A 15,530-nucleotide genomic window follows, 5' to 3' on the forward strand; every position below is an offset into this window, starting at 1 on the left:
CCACTCCCCACACCACTCCCAGACAGTCCTAGCTAAATTCTTGCTTGAGAAATTGCTATTTTTGTTTCTCTTTGACCATTTTAATTGAAAGCAATCCCCAGTAGGGCACTTAATTGTTACCCAGAAATGATTTGATACTGCGATAAAAACAGCTGCATTGAGCCTCTAAGGCTCTGATTTGTGGATTCTGTCACATTTCAGCAGCTGGAATCACTGCTCCATCTCATAGTGAGGCTTGGGAAACAGGCTCTGTGCACCGCATAGTAATTACGTGTTTAATGTCTCTAATGAGATCATTGTACATTGTGCAACTGTTGCCTTTCTAACATAACATCTGTATTTATTATTATGCATCCTTGATAATAAAAAGTAGAATGAGGCATTGCAATTAAGATAAACAAACCTTCATATCATAAAAAGCAGCATTAATGGGACATGTTTTTACAACGTCATCCTTATTTAATACCTACAGCTGCTATAATATAACTATTTTTCTGACTTCATAGGCCAAGGTCTTGCCCGTGACATTTTTAATCAGTGATTCAGCTCCCTTTTGACGAAAGCAGATGAAGCGTACAGCTGCAGGGTTTATTACAAAACATAGACCTACACATGTCTCAAGTAAAGACTCCCTTGGAACCTTATATTGCCTATCCACATGCTCTCACACACAGAATGATACTAAGGTACACAGATAGAATACTACATGAATTCACACTTAATTAAACACTCCTTGCATGTGGCAAATACATGCACTCTCACCAACACACAGGCACACACATGGCACACACACTATGACATACAGGCACGCCACCCTTTACCATGCTTGACATTTCACCCATTTTGCACCCACCACATGTAAGCTGTCCAATGACATTTAAGCAGCACTGCAGCAGAGAGCGAGGACAGAGAGAGCGAGGGACAAAGAGAGCGAGGGACAGAGAGAGCGAGGACAGTGGGGAGAGGGGGGTCGAAGGGTTTCCAGGGGTCTCTTTTCCAGAACACTGACCAATGGCTCTATAAATTCTGTCCCCCACATTTCCCTAAATGTTCCATGCCTCCCTCTCCCAACCCTCCTGCATGGTCTTCCATACCAGTTTCTATTACCTCTGCCACTCTTCATTCTCACTCTTTATTTCTATTTTCTTTCCAATTTTACTCCCTTAGTCGCTCTTTGTTTCTCACCTTCTTCTGCCACCTCACAAACCCTCCCCCCTCCATCTCTCTGTCTCCCCATTTCCCTCCTGTCAGAGCAGCGTTTCTGCATCTCTTTATGTTGATCTCACTTTCTTTGTTCCCTCTCTCTCATCCTCCGCTCTTTCCCTATCTGTCTCCCCACCCTCCTCTGTGTTCGGATGAATGATTGAGAGGCTCCATTCGACGACAGCCGCAGGATTGGAACGTCAGTCAACAGGAAATTCTCACTCCTCCCTTGCTGTCGTCAGATCACTGGGAGGCCAGGGGCTCTTTGATCCCCCATAATGCTGCCTGATCGTGGTGTCAGCTCCGACTCTCTACAAACATCTCCCTTGGCACTGTGTGCTGAGATCAATACCACTTCCACGAGGGGGCTTCTCTCCCTGCACCATCTCCTCCGAGCGCTTGCATGGCTCAGAGATTTGACATCTGAAAATCCACTCTGTACACCCTTATCAAAACAGTGGAAGTATGAGTAAGCACACTCTGTAGTTTAACACTGTGCCAAGTGACTGTGTTTGACACTGGCTCTCCGTGTGTCACCAATGACTCTTGCTGTTCTGTCCCATGTGTTTTGACAGGTAGCCCCTCTTAATCACCTTCACCTTGGACAAGACTGTCTGGTAAATACAATCAAAGCAATGAATGTGCTGTAACACACCATTCCTACGGGAGTCTAAGCACAAGGGAAAGCATGGGCACTACCTTTCCGGCTGTGGTTTAGGAGATCTCTCCATCCTCTTCTCTTGACTTAAACCTGGGTTGTCCACAGTCACTTCCTTTGTTCCAGAGCTCTAGTGCTGTAGCAGAGGCTTGTTGACAAATTATGTCTGTCTCTCACACAGCAGTGCACCTGCAGCACTTTGATGGACTCCCTCTGCATGGGTTCTGGAGCAAGCCCTTCCCTTCCTGTCACTCTCCAGTGATGGATGGATGGGTCCTGGACCGTGGTGCTGTATGCTCCAAACATCACTCTCCCTATAACTGGTACTGGGATCGATCATTTTGGGCCTCAGGCACTGAACTATAACCTCCCTGGTGGTGACTGTAGGTGCATCCTCAGTCTAGACGGGACTAGGATCTCATGAAACAGAGAAACAGATGTCCTGTCACAGTTTAAGTTAAAGTCACAGTGTCTTTCATTCCCCCATGTGGAATCCACCCAAGTTCGCCATATTTTCAATGGGCAGAAGATGAGCATCAACTGTCGTGACAGACATTTCTGCTTTTTTTCTCTTACAACTTGGTTGCGCAATCTTTACCCATGATTAAGTCTAAAGGGTCTCTGATCCGGTCAGACGTCTTAATTAGGGGATGCCAGCTATGACAGCAGTGTAAGCAGTGTGCACTGGCTTTTAGTTATGGGATTGCTTCCAATCAGAAATGTTTCAGCTACAGAAATGAACACAGCAGGTATTCAAACAGGAGAGTAGATCTATTAAAGCACACAGTGTGAGTGACCTTCAGCGAAACAACGGAATATACACTGCTCAAAAAAATAAAGGGAACACTAAAATAACACATCCTAGATCTGAATGAATGAAATATTCTTATTAAATACTTTTTTCTTTACATAGTTGAATGTGCTGACAACAAAAAATGTGCTTTCACAAAAATTATCAATGGAAATCAAATTTATCACCCCATGGAGGTCTGGATTTGGAGTCACACTCAAAATTAAAGTGGAAAACCACACTACAGGCTCATCCAACTTTGATGTAATGCCCTTAAAACAAGTCAAAATTAGGCTCAGTAGTGTCTGTATGACCTCCCTACAACACCTGGGCATGCTCCTGATGAGGTGGCGGATGGTCTCCTGAGGGATCTCCTCCCAGACCTGGACTAAAGCATCCGCCAACTCCTGGACAGTCTGTGGTGCAACGTGGCGTTGGTGGATGGAGCGTGACATGATGTCCCAGATGTGCTCAATTGGATTCAGGTCTGGGGAACGGGCGGGCCAGTCCATAGCATCAATGCCTTCCTCTTGCAGGAACTGCTGACACACTCCAGCCACATGAGGTCTAGCAATGTCTTGCATTAGGAGAAACCCAGGGCCAACCGCACCAGCATATGGTCTCACAAGGGGTCTGAGGATCTCATCTCGGTACCTAATGGCAGTCAGGCTACCTCTGGCGAGCACATGGAGGAATGCCACCCCACACCATGACTGACCCACCGCCAAACCGGTCATGCTGGAGGATGTTGCAGGAAGCAGAACGTTCTCCACGGCGTCTCCAGACTCTGTCATGTCTGTCACATGTGCTCAGTGTGAACTTGCTTTCATCTGTGAAGAGCACAGGGCGTCAGTGGCGAATTTGCCAATCTTGTTGTTCTCTGGCAAATGAAAAACGTCCTGCACGGTGTTGGGCTGTAAGCACAACCCCCACCTGTGGACGTCGGGCCCTCATACCACCCTCATGGAGTCTGTTTCTGACCGTTTGAGCAGACACATGCACATTTGTGGCCTGTTAGAGGTCATTTTGCAGGGCTCTGGCAGTGCTCCTCCTGCTCCTCCTTGCACAAAGGCGGAGGTAGCGGTCCTGCTGCTGGGTTGTTGCCCTCCTATGGCCTCCTCCACGTCTCCTGATGTACTGGCCTGTCTCCTGGTAGCGCCTCCATGCTCTGGACACTACGCTAACAGACACAGCAAACCTTCTTGCCACAGCTCGCATTGATGTGCCATCCTGGATGAGCTGCACTACCTGAGCCAATTGTGTGGGTTGTAGACTCAGTCTCATGCTACCACTAGAGTGAAAGCACTGCCAGCATTCAAAAGTGACCAAAACATCAGCCAGGAAGCATAGGAACTGAGAAGTGGTCTGTGGTCCCCACCTGCAGAACCACTCCTTTATTGGGGGTGTCTTGCTAATTGCCTATAATTTCCACCTGTTGTCTATTCCATTTGCACAACAGCATGTGAAATTTATTGTCAATCAGTGTTGCTTCCCAAGTGGACAGTTTGATTTCACAGAAGTATGATTGACTTGGAGTTACATTGTGTTGTTTAAGTGTTCCCTTTATTTTTTTGAGCAGTGTATTATCAGATCATCTTGGTTCTTCACTAAGTTCTGCTCTCAGCCATTAAGTGGTCTCACTTTATTTTACAATGGGTAACATTGTGTCTGATAATGACTCTCAGGCTGGACATGACTCTGTCTAACACAGAACAATTTGTGGTGTTTATTTCGTGAAAATGCTGTGACCTTCAAATATACACAAAACATTAGGAACACCTGCTCTTTCCATGACATAGACTGATCAGGTGAAAGCTATGATCCCTTATTGATGTCCCTTGTTAAATTCACTTAAATCAGTGTAGATGAAAAGGAGGAGACAGGTTAAAAAGTGATTTTTAAGCATGTCAACAATTGAGACATGGATTGTGTATGTGTTCCATTCAGAGGGTGAACGGGCCAGACAAAATATTTAAGTGCCTTTGAATGGGGTATGGCAGTAGGTGCGGGGCACATCGGTTTGTAGCAAGAACTGCAACAGTTTCCCGTGTGTATCAAGAATGGTCCACCACCCAAAGGACATCCAGCCAACTTGACACAACTGTGGGAAGTGTTGGAGTCAACATGGGCCAGCATCCCTGTGGAATGCTTTCGCCACCTTGTAGAGTCCCTGCCCTGACGAATTGAGGCTGTTCTGAGGGCAAAAGGAGGGGGGAGGGGTGCAACTCAATTTGAGTAAGGTGTTCTTAATGTTTTGTACACTCAGTGTATGTTGAGGATTCTACCACTTGATCTTCACCACACATCCAATCGGAAACACATCACCCCACTGGTAATGATGGGCTTGAGACTTGCAGGGGTTAGGTGGAAACTGTAGACTAATTTTGGCTCCGGAGGCTCATCTATGAAAGGGTTAGGTCTCATTATGACGGAATAACAGAGCCAGAATGGAGCCACATCCCCACTCAACCGCCCGGAAGCCATAATATCAGTACGTCAGCAGCCTGGCTTATCCCAGTAATTTAATGTATAGCCACGCACATCTCTGAGGGGCTCAGCTTCCCTCCTATCAGCTACACACAGACACACTGGATCGACGAAAAGCCTGCTTCAGCCCAATCACCATTACAGCCCTTTTAAGGTCAAGCTAAAACTGTGTCAATCCATAACTGTTGGAGCCCAAAGCTACAGTGGAGAGTGGGGAGGAGGCGATAAGGTTAAGAGCATGTCCATATTGTGCCCATAGCCCCATATCCATAATTTCTGTATATTGTATCACTTAAGACAGTGTCATCCGTAGCCCGTAGTGTGAGGTGTCCTTGAGATGACAGAGTGAAAGGACCCCGGGCGCTGGATCTACGCGATGCAAATCCCCTCAACCACAGCTCAGTGGCAGTGCATTACTTTCAGTCCAAATCCTTAACAGGGCACTGAGAGACAACCCAGCACTGGTCCAGGACCTGCTGCTCCATGCTAATCTACACCTCATTGGCTGAGAGGGTATCCAAATAGAACTGACTTGGGGGCACTGTCTGTCTAAGCAGCACTCCAAAAGCCCTGTGCACTTTATAATCCTATTCCCTTCTCCAACCCTCCTTAAACTGCACAGTCTAGCCTGTTGAGACGTAGCAGAAGCAACCAGCAGATATAGCCTGCAGACGCCCCTGGGCAGGACTGAAGGGGGAGAGATTGAGGGGGAGAGTAGGAGGTCTGTGGCTTTGTAAAGACAGCTGGAGGGGTCAGAAGAAGAGCGCCAGAGGCGTTGGAGAGAAGCTGTGCTGTGATCAAACACATCTGCCTCTAATGACACATACGAGAACACACACATGAACACAGCCAGGCAGCCAGTATATCAACTCACAAGCACAGTAATGGAAGTTAAGGGCTTCCGTCAAACAAACACTAACAGACACACTCTGACAGAACAAACAACAACAGACACACTCTGACAGAACAAACACCAACAGACACACTCTGACAGAACAAACACCAACAGACACACTCTGACAGAACAAACACCAACAGACACACTCTGACAGAACAAACACTAACAGACACACTCTGACAGAACAAACACTAACAGACACAGTCTGACAGAACAAACACTAACAGACATACTCTGACAGAACAAACACCAACAGACACACTCTGACAGAACAAACACTAAGGGGGCTTTTACACCAAATTGATTTGGGTTAGTCTGTAGTGGTGTAAACACTTAGTACACTAGGGAGTGCACTAAGCAATGCACTGTGGCTCTCTCAAAAAGGATGTTCTCAGTCCTATTTCATTCCTAGTGTGGTGCGGTTCGCTGCAGGTGAGAAGGCAGTCTGGACCAAACACAGGAAAAGAACCAGAGGTGAGCGGTATTATTGGTTGTTTGACTGAGAGCATTTGATGAAATGCACACAGTACCAGCTGTGGCTGCATAAAACATTCTGTGAATAGCAGCGCATTTATGAGCACATCCGATGCAGGTTAGGGGAGACTGGAGCTGAATATAGCCTATTCACGGCGCAGGTGGAGCGGCTATTCCGCTGTTTCCCACCGCATGTTGTTCGAAGACCAAAGCGAAAGTAATATGAAGTTTGAGACACACAAGTTATTCTTCCTGATAATCAGAGATGGAGTTAACGTGAGCATTTGTGCCCAATAAACAAATGACATGCATGAACATGTGGTTTTGTTTTGGCATTTTAGTTTGTTTAACATTTGGCAATGTGAGAACACCCGGACCAAAGGAAAAAAATGACAATGTAACAAATAATCAAACGCTGATTCGAACTATAGCTCAGAACTAACAAACACACTCTGACAGAACATACAGTAAAAAACAATGACAGAATCACAAACATGACAGCATGCAGGTAGGTTAACTCAAGTATACACAAATGCACAAATTGTGTACATACAGTGCATTTGGAAAAAATTCAGACCCCTTAACTTTTTTCACATTTTATTCTAAAATGTACTACATCGTTTTTTTCCTCATCAATCTACACACAATAATAATAATTATTATTATTAATTATTAATAATACATTTTTTGCAAATCTATAGAAAATAAAAAACTTTAAATCACATTTTCATAAGTATTCAGACACTTTACTCAGTACTTCGTTGAAGCATCTTTGGCTGCGATTACATCCTCAAGTCTTCTTGGGTATGACACTAGAAGCTTGGCACGCTTGTATTTGGGGAGTTTCTCTTATTCTTCTCTCAAGCTCTGTCAGGTTGGATGGGGAGTGTCACTGCACAGCTATTTTCAGGTCTCTCCAGATGTTCGATCAAGTCCAGGCTCTGGCTGGGTCACTCAAGGACATTCAGCGACTTGTCCCGAAGCAACTCTTGCGTTGTCTTGGCTGTGTGCTAGGGTCGTTGTCCTGCTGGAAGGTGAACCTTTGCCCCAGTCTGAGGTCCTGAGCGGTCTGGAGCAGGTTTCCATAAAGGATCTCTCTGTACTTTGCTCCGTATATCATTCCCTTGATCCTGACTATGTGGCTCCAGAGTGGCACAGTGGTCTAATATACTGCATCACAGTGCAAGAGGCGTCACTGCAGTATCTGGTTCAAATCCAGGCTGCATCATATCGGGCCGTGATTGGGAGTCCCATAGGGTCGGCGCACAATTGGCCCAGTGCCGTCCAGGTTTGGCCGGGGTAGGACGTCGTTGTAAATAAGAATTTGTTCTTAACTGACTTGCCTAGTTAAATAAAAAAGTATCCTAGTCCCTGCTGTTGAAAACCATCCCCACAGCATGATGCTGCCACCACCATGCTTCACCTTAGGGATGATTCCAGGTTTCCTCCAGACGTGACACTTGGCATTCAGGCCAAGTTCAATCTTGGTTTCATCAGACCATAGAATCTTGTTTCTCATGGTCCAAGTCCTTTAGGTGCCTTTTGGCAAACTCCAAGCGGGCTGTCATGTGCCTTTTACTGAGGAGTGGCTTACGTCTGACCACTCTACCATAAAGGCCTGATTGGTGGAGTGCTTCAGAGATGGTTGTCCTTCTGGAAAGTTATCCCATCTCTACAGAGGAACTCTGTAGTTCTGTCAGAGTGACTATCGGGTTCTTGGTCACCTCCCTGACCAAGGCCCTTTTCCCCCAATCACTCAGTTTGGCTGGTGGCCAGCTCTAGGACGAGTCTTGGTGGTTCCGAACTTCTTCCATTTAAGAATGACGGAGGCCATTGTGTTCTTGGGGACCTTCAATATTGCAGACATGTTTTGTTACCCTTCCCCAGATCTGTGCCTCTACACAATCCTGTCTCTGAGCTCTACGGACAATTTTTTCAATTTCGAGTCTCATAGCAAAGGGTCTGAATAGTTATGTAAATAAGTAATTTCTGTTTCATAGTTTTAATACATTTGAAAATGTTTACAAAAAAACCTGTTTTCACTTTGTCATTATGGGGTATTGTGTGTAGATTGATGAGAAAAAAACATATTTAATACATTTTAGAATAAGGCTGTAACATAACAAAATGTGGAAAAAGTCAAGGGGTCTGAATACATTACGAATACACTGTACCTACAGTACACAACATAGCTCAAAGCACACACACACAGATGGCAGAGGACACATGCATGAGCATGTATGTCGTACAGTGTGACTGTTATTCCCACAGCATCCTCTCTGTTTCTCAGAGTATCATTACCACAGCGTCATATGTTGACTGGTAGGCAAGCACAGTACGTATGTAATTGGCGCTGGCCCCATGTGGATTTTAATCACAGTGAATATACATAGAAATTAACATACACTCCCTCCACCCGTCCAAATTCCCTCATTTCCTTGTTTTGATTTCAATGTCACACTGATGCTATCGCTCTGGCCCTCACAGACTGCCTCTGCAACATGCAATTACACACGCTCCACAGATGCAGATCCCCCTTATCTACAAAGAGAGCAGGAACAGTGCCAATATAGAACTTGCACACAGTCCGCCCAGCCAAGATTATTCAACGCAGGGATATTTTCCTCTGAACGTGTTTGTTTAGATAACGGTTAGCCACTGTATGAGCAGGATCAACTTTGTCATCACTACAGTATCAGCGTCATCAACAACAACAGGGACATTGTCTACATCGTGTTCAATAACAGTAGTGTAACTGTCGTTATTGCCAAAACATTAACAAATGATGAATGTTGAGATCGGTCTGTTGAAGCATATAGTAACGCTTAAATAATTCATGGTGCAGTTCTAAGGAGTTTAGACCAGCCAGTCCCCTGTATTGTAATGAACCATTAGCTCTGTCCATGGTGCTCGAACATAGCTCACAGACATCAGAAACAAGTGGGATGAGGATAGGCTAGGGCCTTGTGCTTTGTGCTCTCTCAATCATTCTCTTTCCATCTGTTAGCCTTTCACTTCCTGCTTTCAGTCCCTCTGTCTCTGTCCTTACCCAATTTCCTCTCGTTCTCTTCATGTTCTCGTCTTTCTCTCTATTCCCCAAAATCGATATAAAATGTCCTCAGTCTCTTTATTTGTCATTCTGTCTCTGTCTCTTTCCCTCCATTGTTTCACAGAGGAACACACATGGCCTGTTCACTGGGAGATGTTTGACCCTCAGGGCAGCTCTCCACACAGAGCAGCTCTGTCCAGCTGTCCCACTCACTGTCATGAGAATGCTCTCATACAACACACACACACACACACACACACACACACACACACACACACACACACACACACACACACACACACACACACACACACACACACACACACACACACACACACACACACACACACACACACACACATTCACATAGGCACATTCACTATAATACATATAATACATGCCAAACACACTCTAACATAGACACACTCACAGGAACACAAAATTCCAAAAGGAACACTCAATTCCATCACAACTCATGTAGATACTTATACACTGTAATGACCAGCTTATAGCCAGCCAGCCGCTCACTGACAAGAATAATACACACATGCAGAAACGTTATAATTCTCAACCAACATTGGCCTCACATATGGTACATACTGTGCTGTTCAGGGAACAGTCTCAACACTCCGCACAGTTGCACACACTTACACACACACATACTGTGCACACACACACACTCTCTCTGCCTGGATTGTCCCCTAACCCCAACCTCACACTTTCAGACACTGATCTAGATGCAGCCTTAACCATATCATGTCAGATAGAGCACTGAGATTATAGGGCAGAGCAGTATTGGGTGGAATAGAAATAATGAAAACATGTGCAGAGCCAGAGGTTTACACTCTCATCCACCTCAGTAGACTAGGCAGCACCTGTATGTCCTCTCTTGAATGTTCATCATGACACAATGTCACACCCCAGTCAATGTCGTTCTTTCATCTGGTATTATTTGATTTGTTTTTTTACCCCTATCTTTCTGGGAATTCCTCAATGGCTATGTCACCCCATCTTTCATCTTTTTAAATGTTTGCATTGTTTTTTACCCTTATCTATTACAATCCCTACGTTCCCTCATTTCCATCCCATTCTCTCACCTTGTCACTTCTTTCTTGCCCTCTCCTTTGATATTTGTTCCAGAAATCCATCTCCCCCTCTTATCTCTCTGCCAATTCCTCCTTCCCTTTCTTCCACCTCTTCCTCTTCCATCCTCTGCACTCCATCTTTCTACTTCTACCTGCCCACCTTTCTCACACACATGCTCTCTGTCCCCATCCATCTCTTTCTCTCTCTCTCTTAAATTATCCCCTTCTCTCATCTTGCTCCATCTCCCCCTCTCTCCCCTTCCCCCTCCCTCTCTCTCTCTCTCTCTCTGGTCTGTGGTTCTTAATGAAGGTCATGCGGGTGATGGCAGGTTGTGGTTGTGTGGCCAGCAGACACACCATGCTGAGAGCTGAGGGGGGGGACAGGGGGCACACAGACGGGTCTCTCTGGCCTCCACGTCCCATTGTATCAGCCCTCCACAGATAATGACCACTTAATTAAAGACTCATTTAATGGTCAACGCTAGTCAGAGACAGGAGAAAGGAAGGACAGATGGGGAGTGAGTGTTGTTTGGCAAAATAATAAAGAGGAGTAGAAATGAAAGGAAGGTGGAGACTGATGGGTGTAGGTTGGCATGATCGTGACGGAGAAAATAATTGTTCGAATAGAGTGAAGATGAAAGCAAAGCGTGTGTGGTGCGTGCGTGCGTGCGTGTGTGCGTGCGTGTGTGTTGGATGGGAATGGGGTTCAGAGGGATTTGAGGGGATCTAATTAGTAAACAGATGAACTGCTTGGTGCTATATCAACAGGGCCCAGACCAGAACAAAAATAATTACAAATTCATTAACTTCTTTGGGACTGGGGGGCAGTACTGAGTAGCTTGGATAAAAAGGTGCCCAGAGTAAACTGCCTGCTACTAAGAACCAAAAGCTACAATATGCATATAATTTGCATAGAGAATTTGGATAGAAAACACTCTGAAGTTTCTAAAACTGTTTGAATGATGTCTGTGAGTATAACAGAACTCATATGGCAGGCAAAAACCTGAGAAAAAATCCAACCAGGAAGTGGGAAATCTGAGGTTTGTAGTTTTTCAAGTAATTGCCGATCAAATATACAGTGTCTATGGGGTCATATTGCACTTCTTAAGGCTTCCACTAGATGTCAACAGTCTTTAGAACCTTGTTTGAGGCTTATACTGTGAAGGAGGAGAGAATGAGAGCTGTTGTTGTTAAAAACATCCTAAAGATTGATTCTATACATCGTTTGACAAGTTTCTACAAACTGTAATATAACTTTTTTGACATTTAGTCTGACAAAGTGATCGCGCATTATGCATTTGGATTACTGGGCTAAACGCGCAAACAAAAAGGAGGTATTTGGACATAAATGATTGACTTTATCGAACAAAACAAACATTTATTGTGGAACTGGGATTCCTGGGAGTGCATACCGATCAAGATCACCAAAGGTAAGTGAATATGCCTCCCGGGTGGCGCAGTGGTTAAGGGCACTGTACTGCAGCACCAGTTGTGCCATCAAAGACTCTGGGTTCGCGCCCAGGCTCTGTCGTAACCGGCAGCGACTGGGAGGTCCGTGGGGCGACGCACAATTGGCCTAGCGTCGTCCGGGTTAGGGAGGGCTTGGCCGGTAGGGATGTCCTTGTCTCATCGCGCACCAGCGACTCCTGTGGCGGGCCGGGCGCAGTTCGCGCTAACCAAGGTTGCCAGGTGCACGGTGTTTCCTCCAACACATTGGTGCGGCTGGCTTCCGGGTTGGATGCACGCTGTGTTAAGAAGCAGTGCGGCTTGGTTGGGTTGTGTATCGGAGGACGCATGACTTTCAACCTTCGTCTCCCGAGCCCGTACGGGAGTTGTAGCGATGAGACAAGATAGTAGCTACTAAAAACAATTGGATACCATGAAATTGGGGAGAAACAGGGGTAAAATTGTAAGTGAATATTTATAACGCTATTTCTGACTTCTCTGACACCTTCTTTGGAAAATGGCTGGATGTTTTTCTGTGACTAGCACTGACCTAACATAATCGCAAGGTGTGCTTTTGCCGTAAAGCATTTTTGAAATCTGACACAGCGGTTGCATTAATTGTTCTTGTTATGTCCATGCATAACACATAACACTTGTATCAATGTTTATTATGAGTATTTGTGTAATTTGATGTGGCTCTCTGCACTTTCACCGGCTGTTTGTTTGAGACAATGCATTTCTGATCATAACACACCAATTTCAAATGAGGTTTTTGGACGAAAATATTAACTTTATCGAACAAAACACACATTTATTGTGTAACATGAAGTCCTGTGAGTGCCATCTGATGAAGATCATCAAAGGTTAGTGATTAATTTAATCGCTATTTCTGATTTTTGTGAGCCCTCTCCTTGGCTGGAAAATGGCTGTATGGTTTTCCATGACTAGGTACTGACCTAACATAATCGTTTGGTGTGCATTCGCCGTAAAGCCTATTTGAAATCGGACACTGTGGCTGGATTTACCAGAAGTTTATCTTTAAAATGGTGTAAAATACTTGTATGTTTGAGGAATTTTAATTATGGGATTTCTGTTGTTTTTTAATTTGGCGCCCTGCAATTTCACTGGCTGTTGGTGAGGTGGGACGCTACCGTCCCACATATCCCAGAGAAGTTAAAGATGACCAGCCTGTCCCTGCACTTCTGCTCAGCCATGGCGGGAGACAGCAGGGGCTGCTATGGAATTAAAGATAACCAGCCTGTCACTGCACTTCTGCTCAGCCATGGAGGGAGACAGCAGGGGCTGCTATGGAATTGAGCCTTCCTCCTAGCTCAATAACAAGTGTCTGCATGCGTGCGTGTCAAATCAATTTTGATTTGTTACATGCTTCGTATACAACAGGTATAGACCAACAGTGAAACATTTACTTACAGGCCCTTCTCAATAATGCAGAGCAAAAATTGAAAATTGAGTCTGAAATAGTCTGTTGTACCCTATTCAGAGTTAGTAGTGTCCTCATTAGTACATTGAGCACTAAAAGAGCCCTCGTGAGAGTGCTTGCAAAGCGTTGCTGGATCAGTATCCGATATGCTTAATTACACTGAGAGACATCTCCTGTAATAACCACTGTCGCTCCCAGAGAAACAGGTTTACCATTGTTGCTGCGCGGTGACCTGCCAGAGATCCCATTGGTCCCTATGGGGTGGTGACCCCCGGTCCCGTCCACTCCACCCACCTCTCCTGGCTGCTTCAACAACTCTGTCAAGGCCCTGCAGAGAGAAAGACAAGTGTTAGGTTAAAGATCACCCATCAGTAAGACGAGAGAACATTGTGTCAAATCGATTGAGATCACCATAGAATAAACTCCTTCTACAACATCAAATCAAATGGAAGTGTGCTGCCATAATTTCCTAATCTGTGTGATTTGATCACAATAAAAGCCCTCTTATATGTGATGTCCATTGGTGTGTAAAACAAACACTTTAATCATAGTGTAGTATGAGTCACTGACTTGATCTTCCTGTCTGAGTTGGCGCCCCCCCTTGGGTTGTGCCGAGGCGGAGATCTTTGTGGGCTATACTCGGCCTTGTCTCAGGATGGTAAGTTGGTGGTTGAAGATATCCCCCTAGTAGTGTGGGCGCTGTGCTTTGGCAAAGTGGGTGGGGTTATATCCTATTTGGCCCTGTCCGGGGGTATCATCGGATGGGGCCACAGTGTCTCCTGACCCCTCCTGTCTCAGTCTTCAGTATTTATGCTGCAGTAGTTTATGTGTCGGGGGGCTAGGGTCAGTCTGTTATATCTGGAGTACTTCTCCTGTCTTATCCGGTGTCCTGTGTGAATTTAAGTATGCTCTCTCTAATTCTCTCTTTCTCTCTCTCGGGGGACCTGAGCCCTAGGACCATGCCTCAGGACTACCTGGCATGATGACTCCTTGCTGTCCCCACTCCACCTGGCCGTGCTACTGCTCCAGTTTCAACTGTTCTGCCTGCGGCTATGGAACCCTGACCTGTTCACCGGACGTGCTACCTGTCCCAGACCTGCTGTTTTCAACTCTCTCGAGACAGCAGGAGCGGTAGAGATACTCTTAATGATCGGCTATGAAAAGCGAACTGACATTTACTCCTGAGGTGCTGATTTGCTGCACCCTCGACAACTACTGTGATTATTATTATTTAACCATGCTGGTCATTTATGAACATTTGAACATCTTGGCCATGTTCTGTTATAATATCCACCCGGCACAGCCAGCAGAGGACTGGCCACCCCTCATAGCCTGGTTCCTCTCTAGGTTTCTTCCTAGGTTTTGGCCTTTCTAGGGAGTTTTTCCTAGCCACCATGCATCTACACCTGCATTGCTTGCTGTTTGGGGTTTTAGGCTGGGTTTCTGCCATGCTGAAATACTGTCACTGTATTTCATGCTTTTCTTTTCACTTGTTGGGTTTCTCTCTAAAATGCCCTCCAGTCACCCATTCAGCAGTACACAAACAAACACTCTACTCCTTAACTCATCACCACCAGTTAGTGTCTGTCTTTCTGGATAGTTTCTGTCTTTCTCACTCATTCCCTTTGTTTCATCCGTCTCCTACTTGGCTAAAGCATTTCTCTCTCTTTCTCATCCTCTCTCTGTTTTCTTTCTCTCGGGCGTTGCTGATGGTGCTGTTATTGTGGAGTGCTGGTTGTTCCACCTTCTCAACACAGCTGTCAGCTCTCTGAACCCGTATTCTAACCCCCCCAGGACTGTCACATCTCCTAGCTAATGTAAAGATGTAAAGGGATGATGTGATTTGATGTGAGAACATTGCAACACTTTTCAGAAAAATTCCCAGAGCCCTCTCTTAGGCTCAGATATTACAAGGGCAAGGAAATGTTTAAACCACGATGGCAGCCAAATGCCCTGGTGAATCCCATGCACAGATACATTTCCATGCACAGCCAATCGG

The 15,530-nt window shown here is 45.4% G+C and overlaps 1 protein-coding gene across 1 annotated transcript in view; it reads right to left on the reverse strand.

Annotated features, from left to right (window-relative positions):
• Nucleotides 1–15,530, reverse strand: part of LOC139422234 (protein shisa-8-like) — a 67,080-nt gene that overhangs the window by 26,949 nt on the left and 24,601 nt on the right. The window contains exon 2 of the mRNA XM_071173407.1: nucleotides 13,744–13,859. Coding sequence (XP_071029508.1) covers nucleotides 13,744–13,859 — 116 coding nt within the window. The remainder of the gene's footprint in view (nucleotides 1–13,743; nucleotides 13,860–15,530) is intronic.

This window comes from Oncorhynchus clarkii, chromosome 12, assembly GCF_045791955.1.
Source record: "Oncorhynchus clarkii lewisi isolate Uvic-CL-2024 chromosome 12, UVic_Ocla_1.0, whole genome shotgun sequence".
Classification (NCBI taxonomy): domain Eukaryota; kingdom Metazoa; phylum Chordata; class Actinopteri; order Salmoniformes; family Salmonidae; genus Oncorhynchus; species Oncorhynchus clarkii.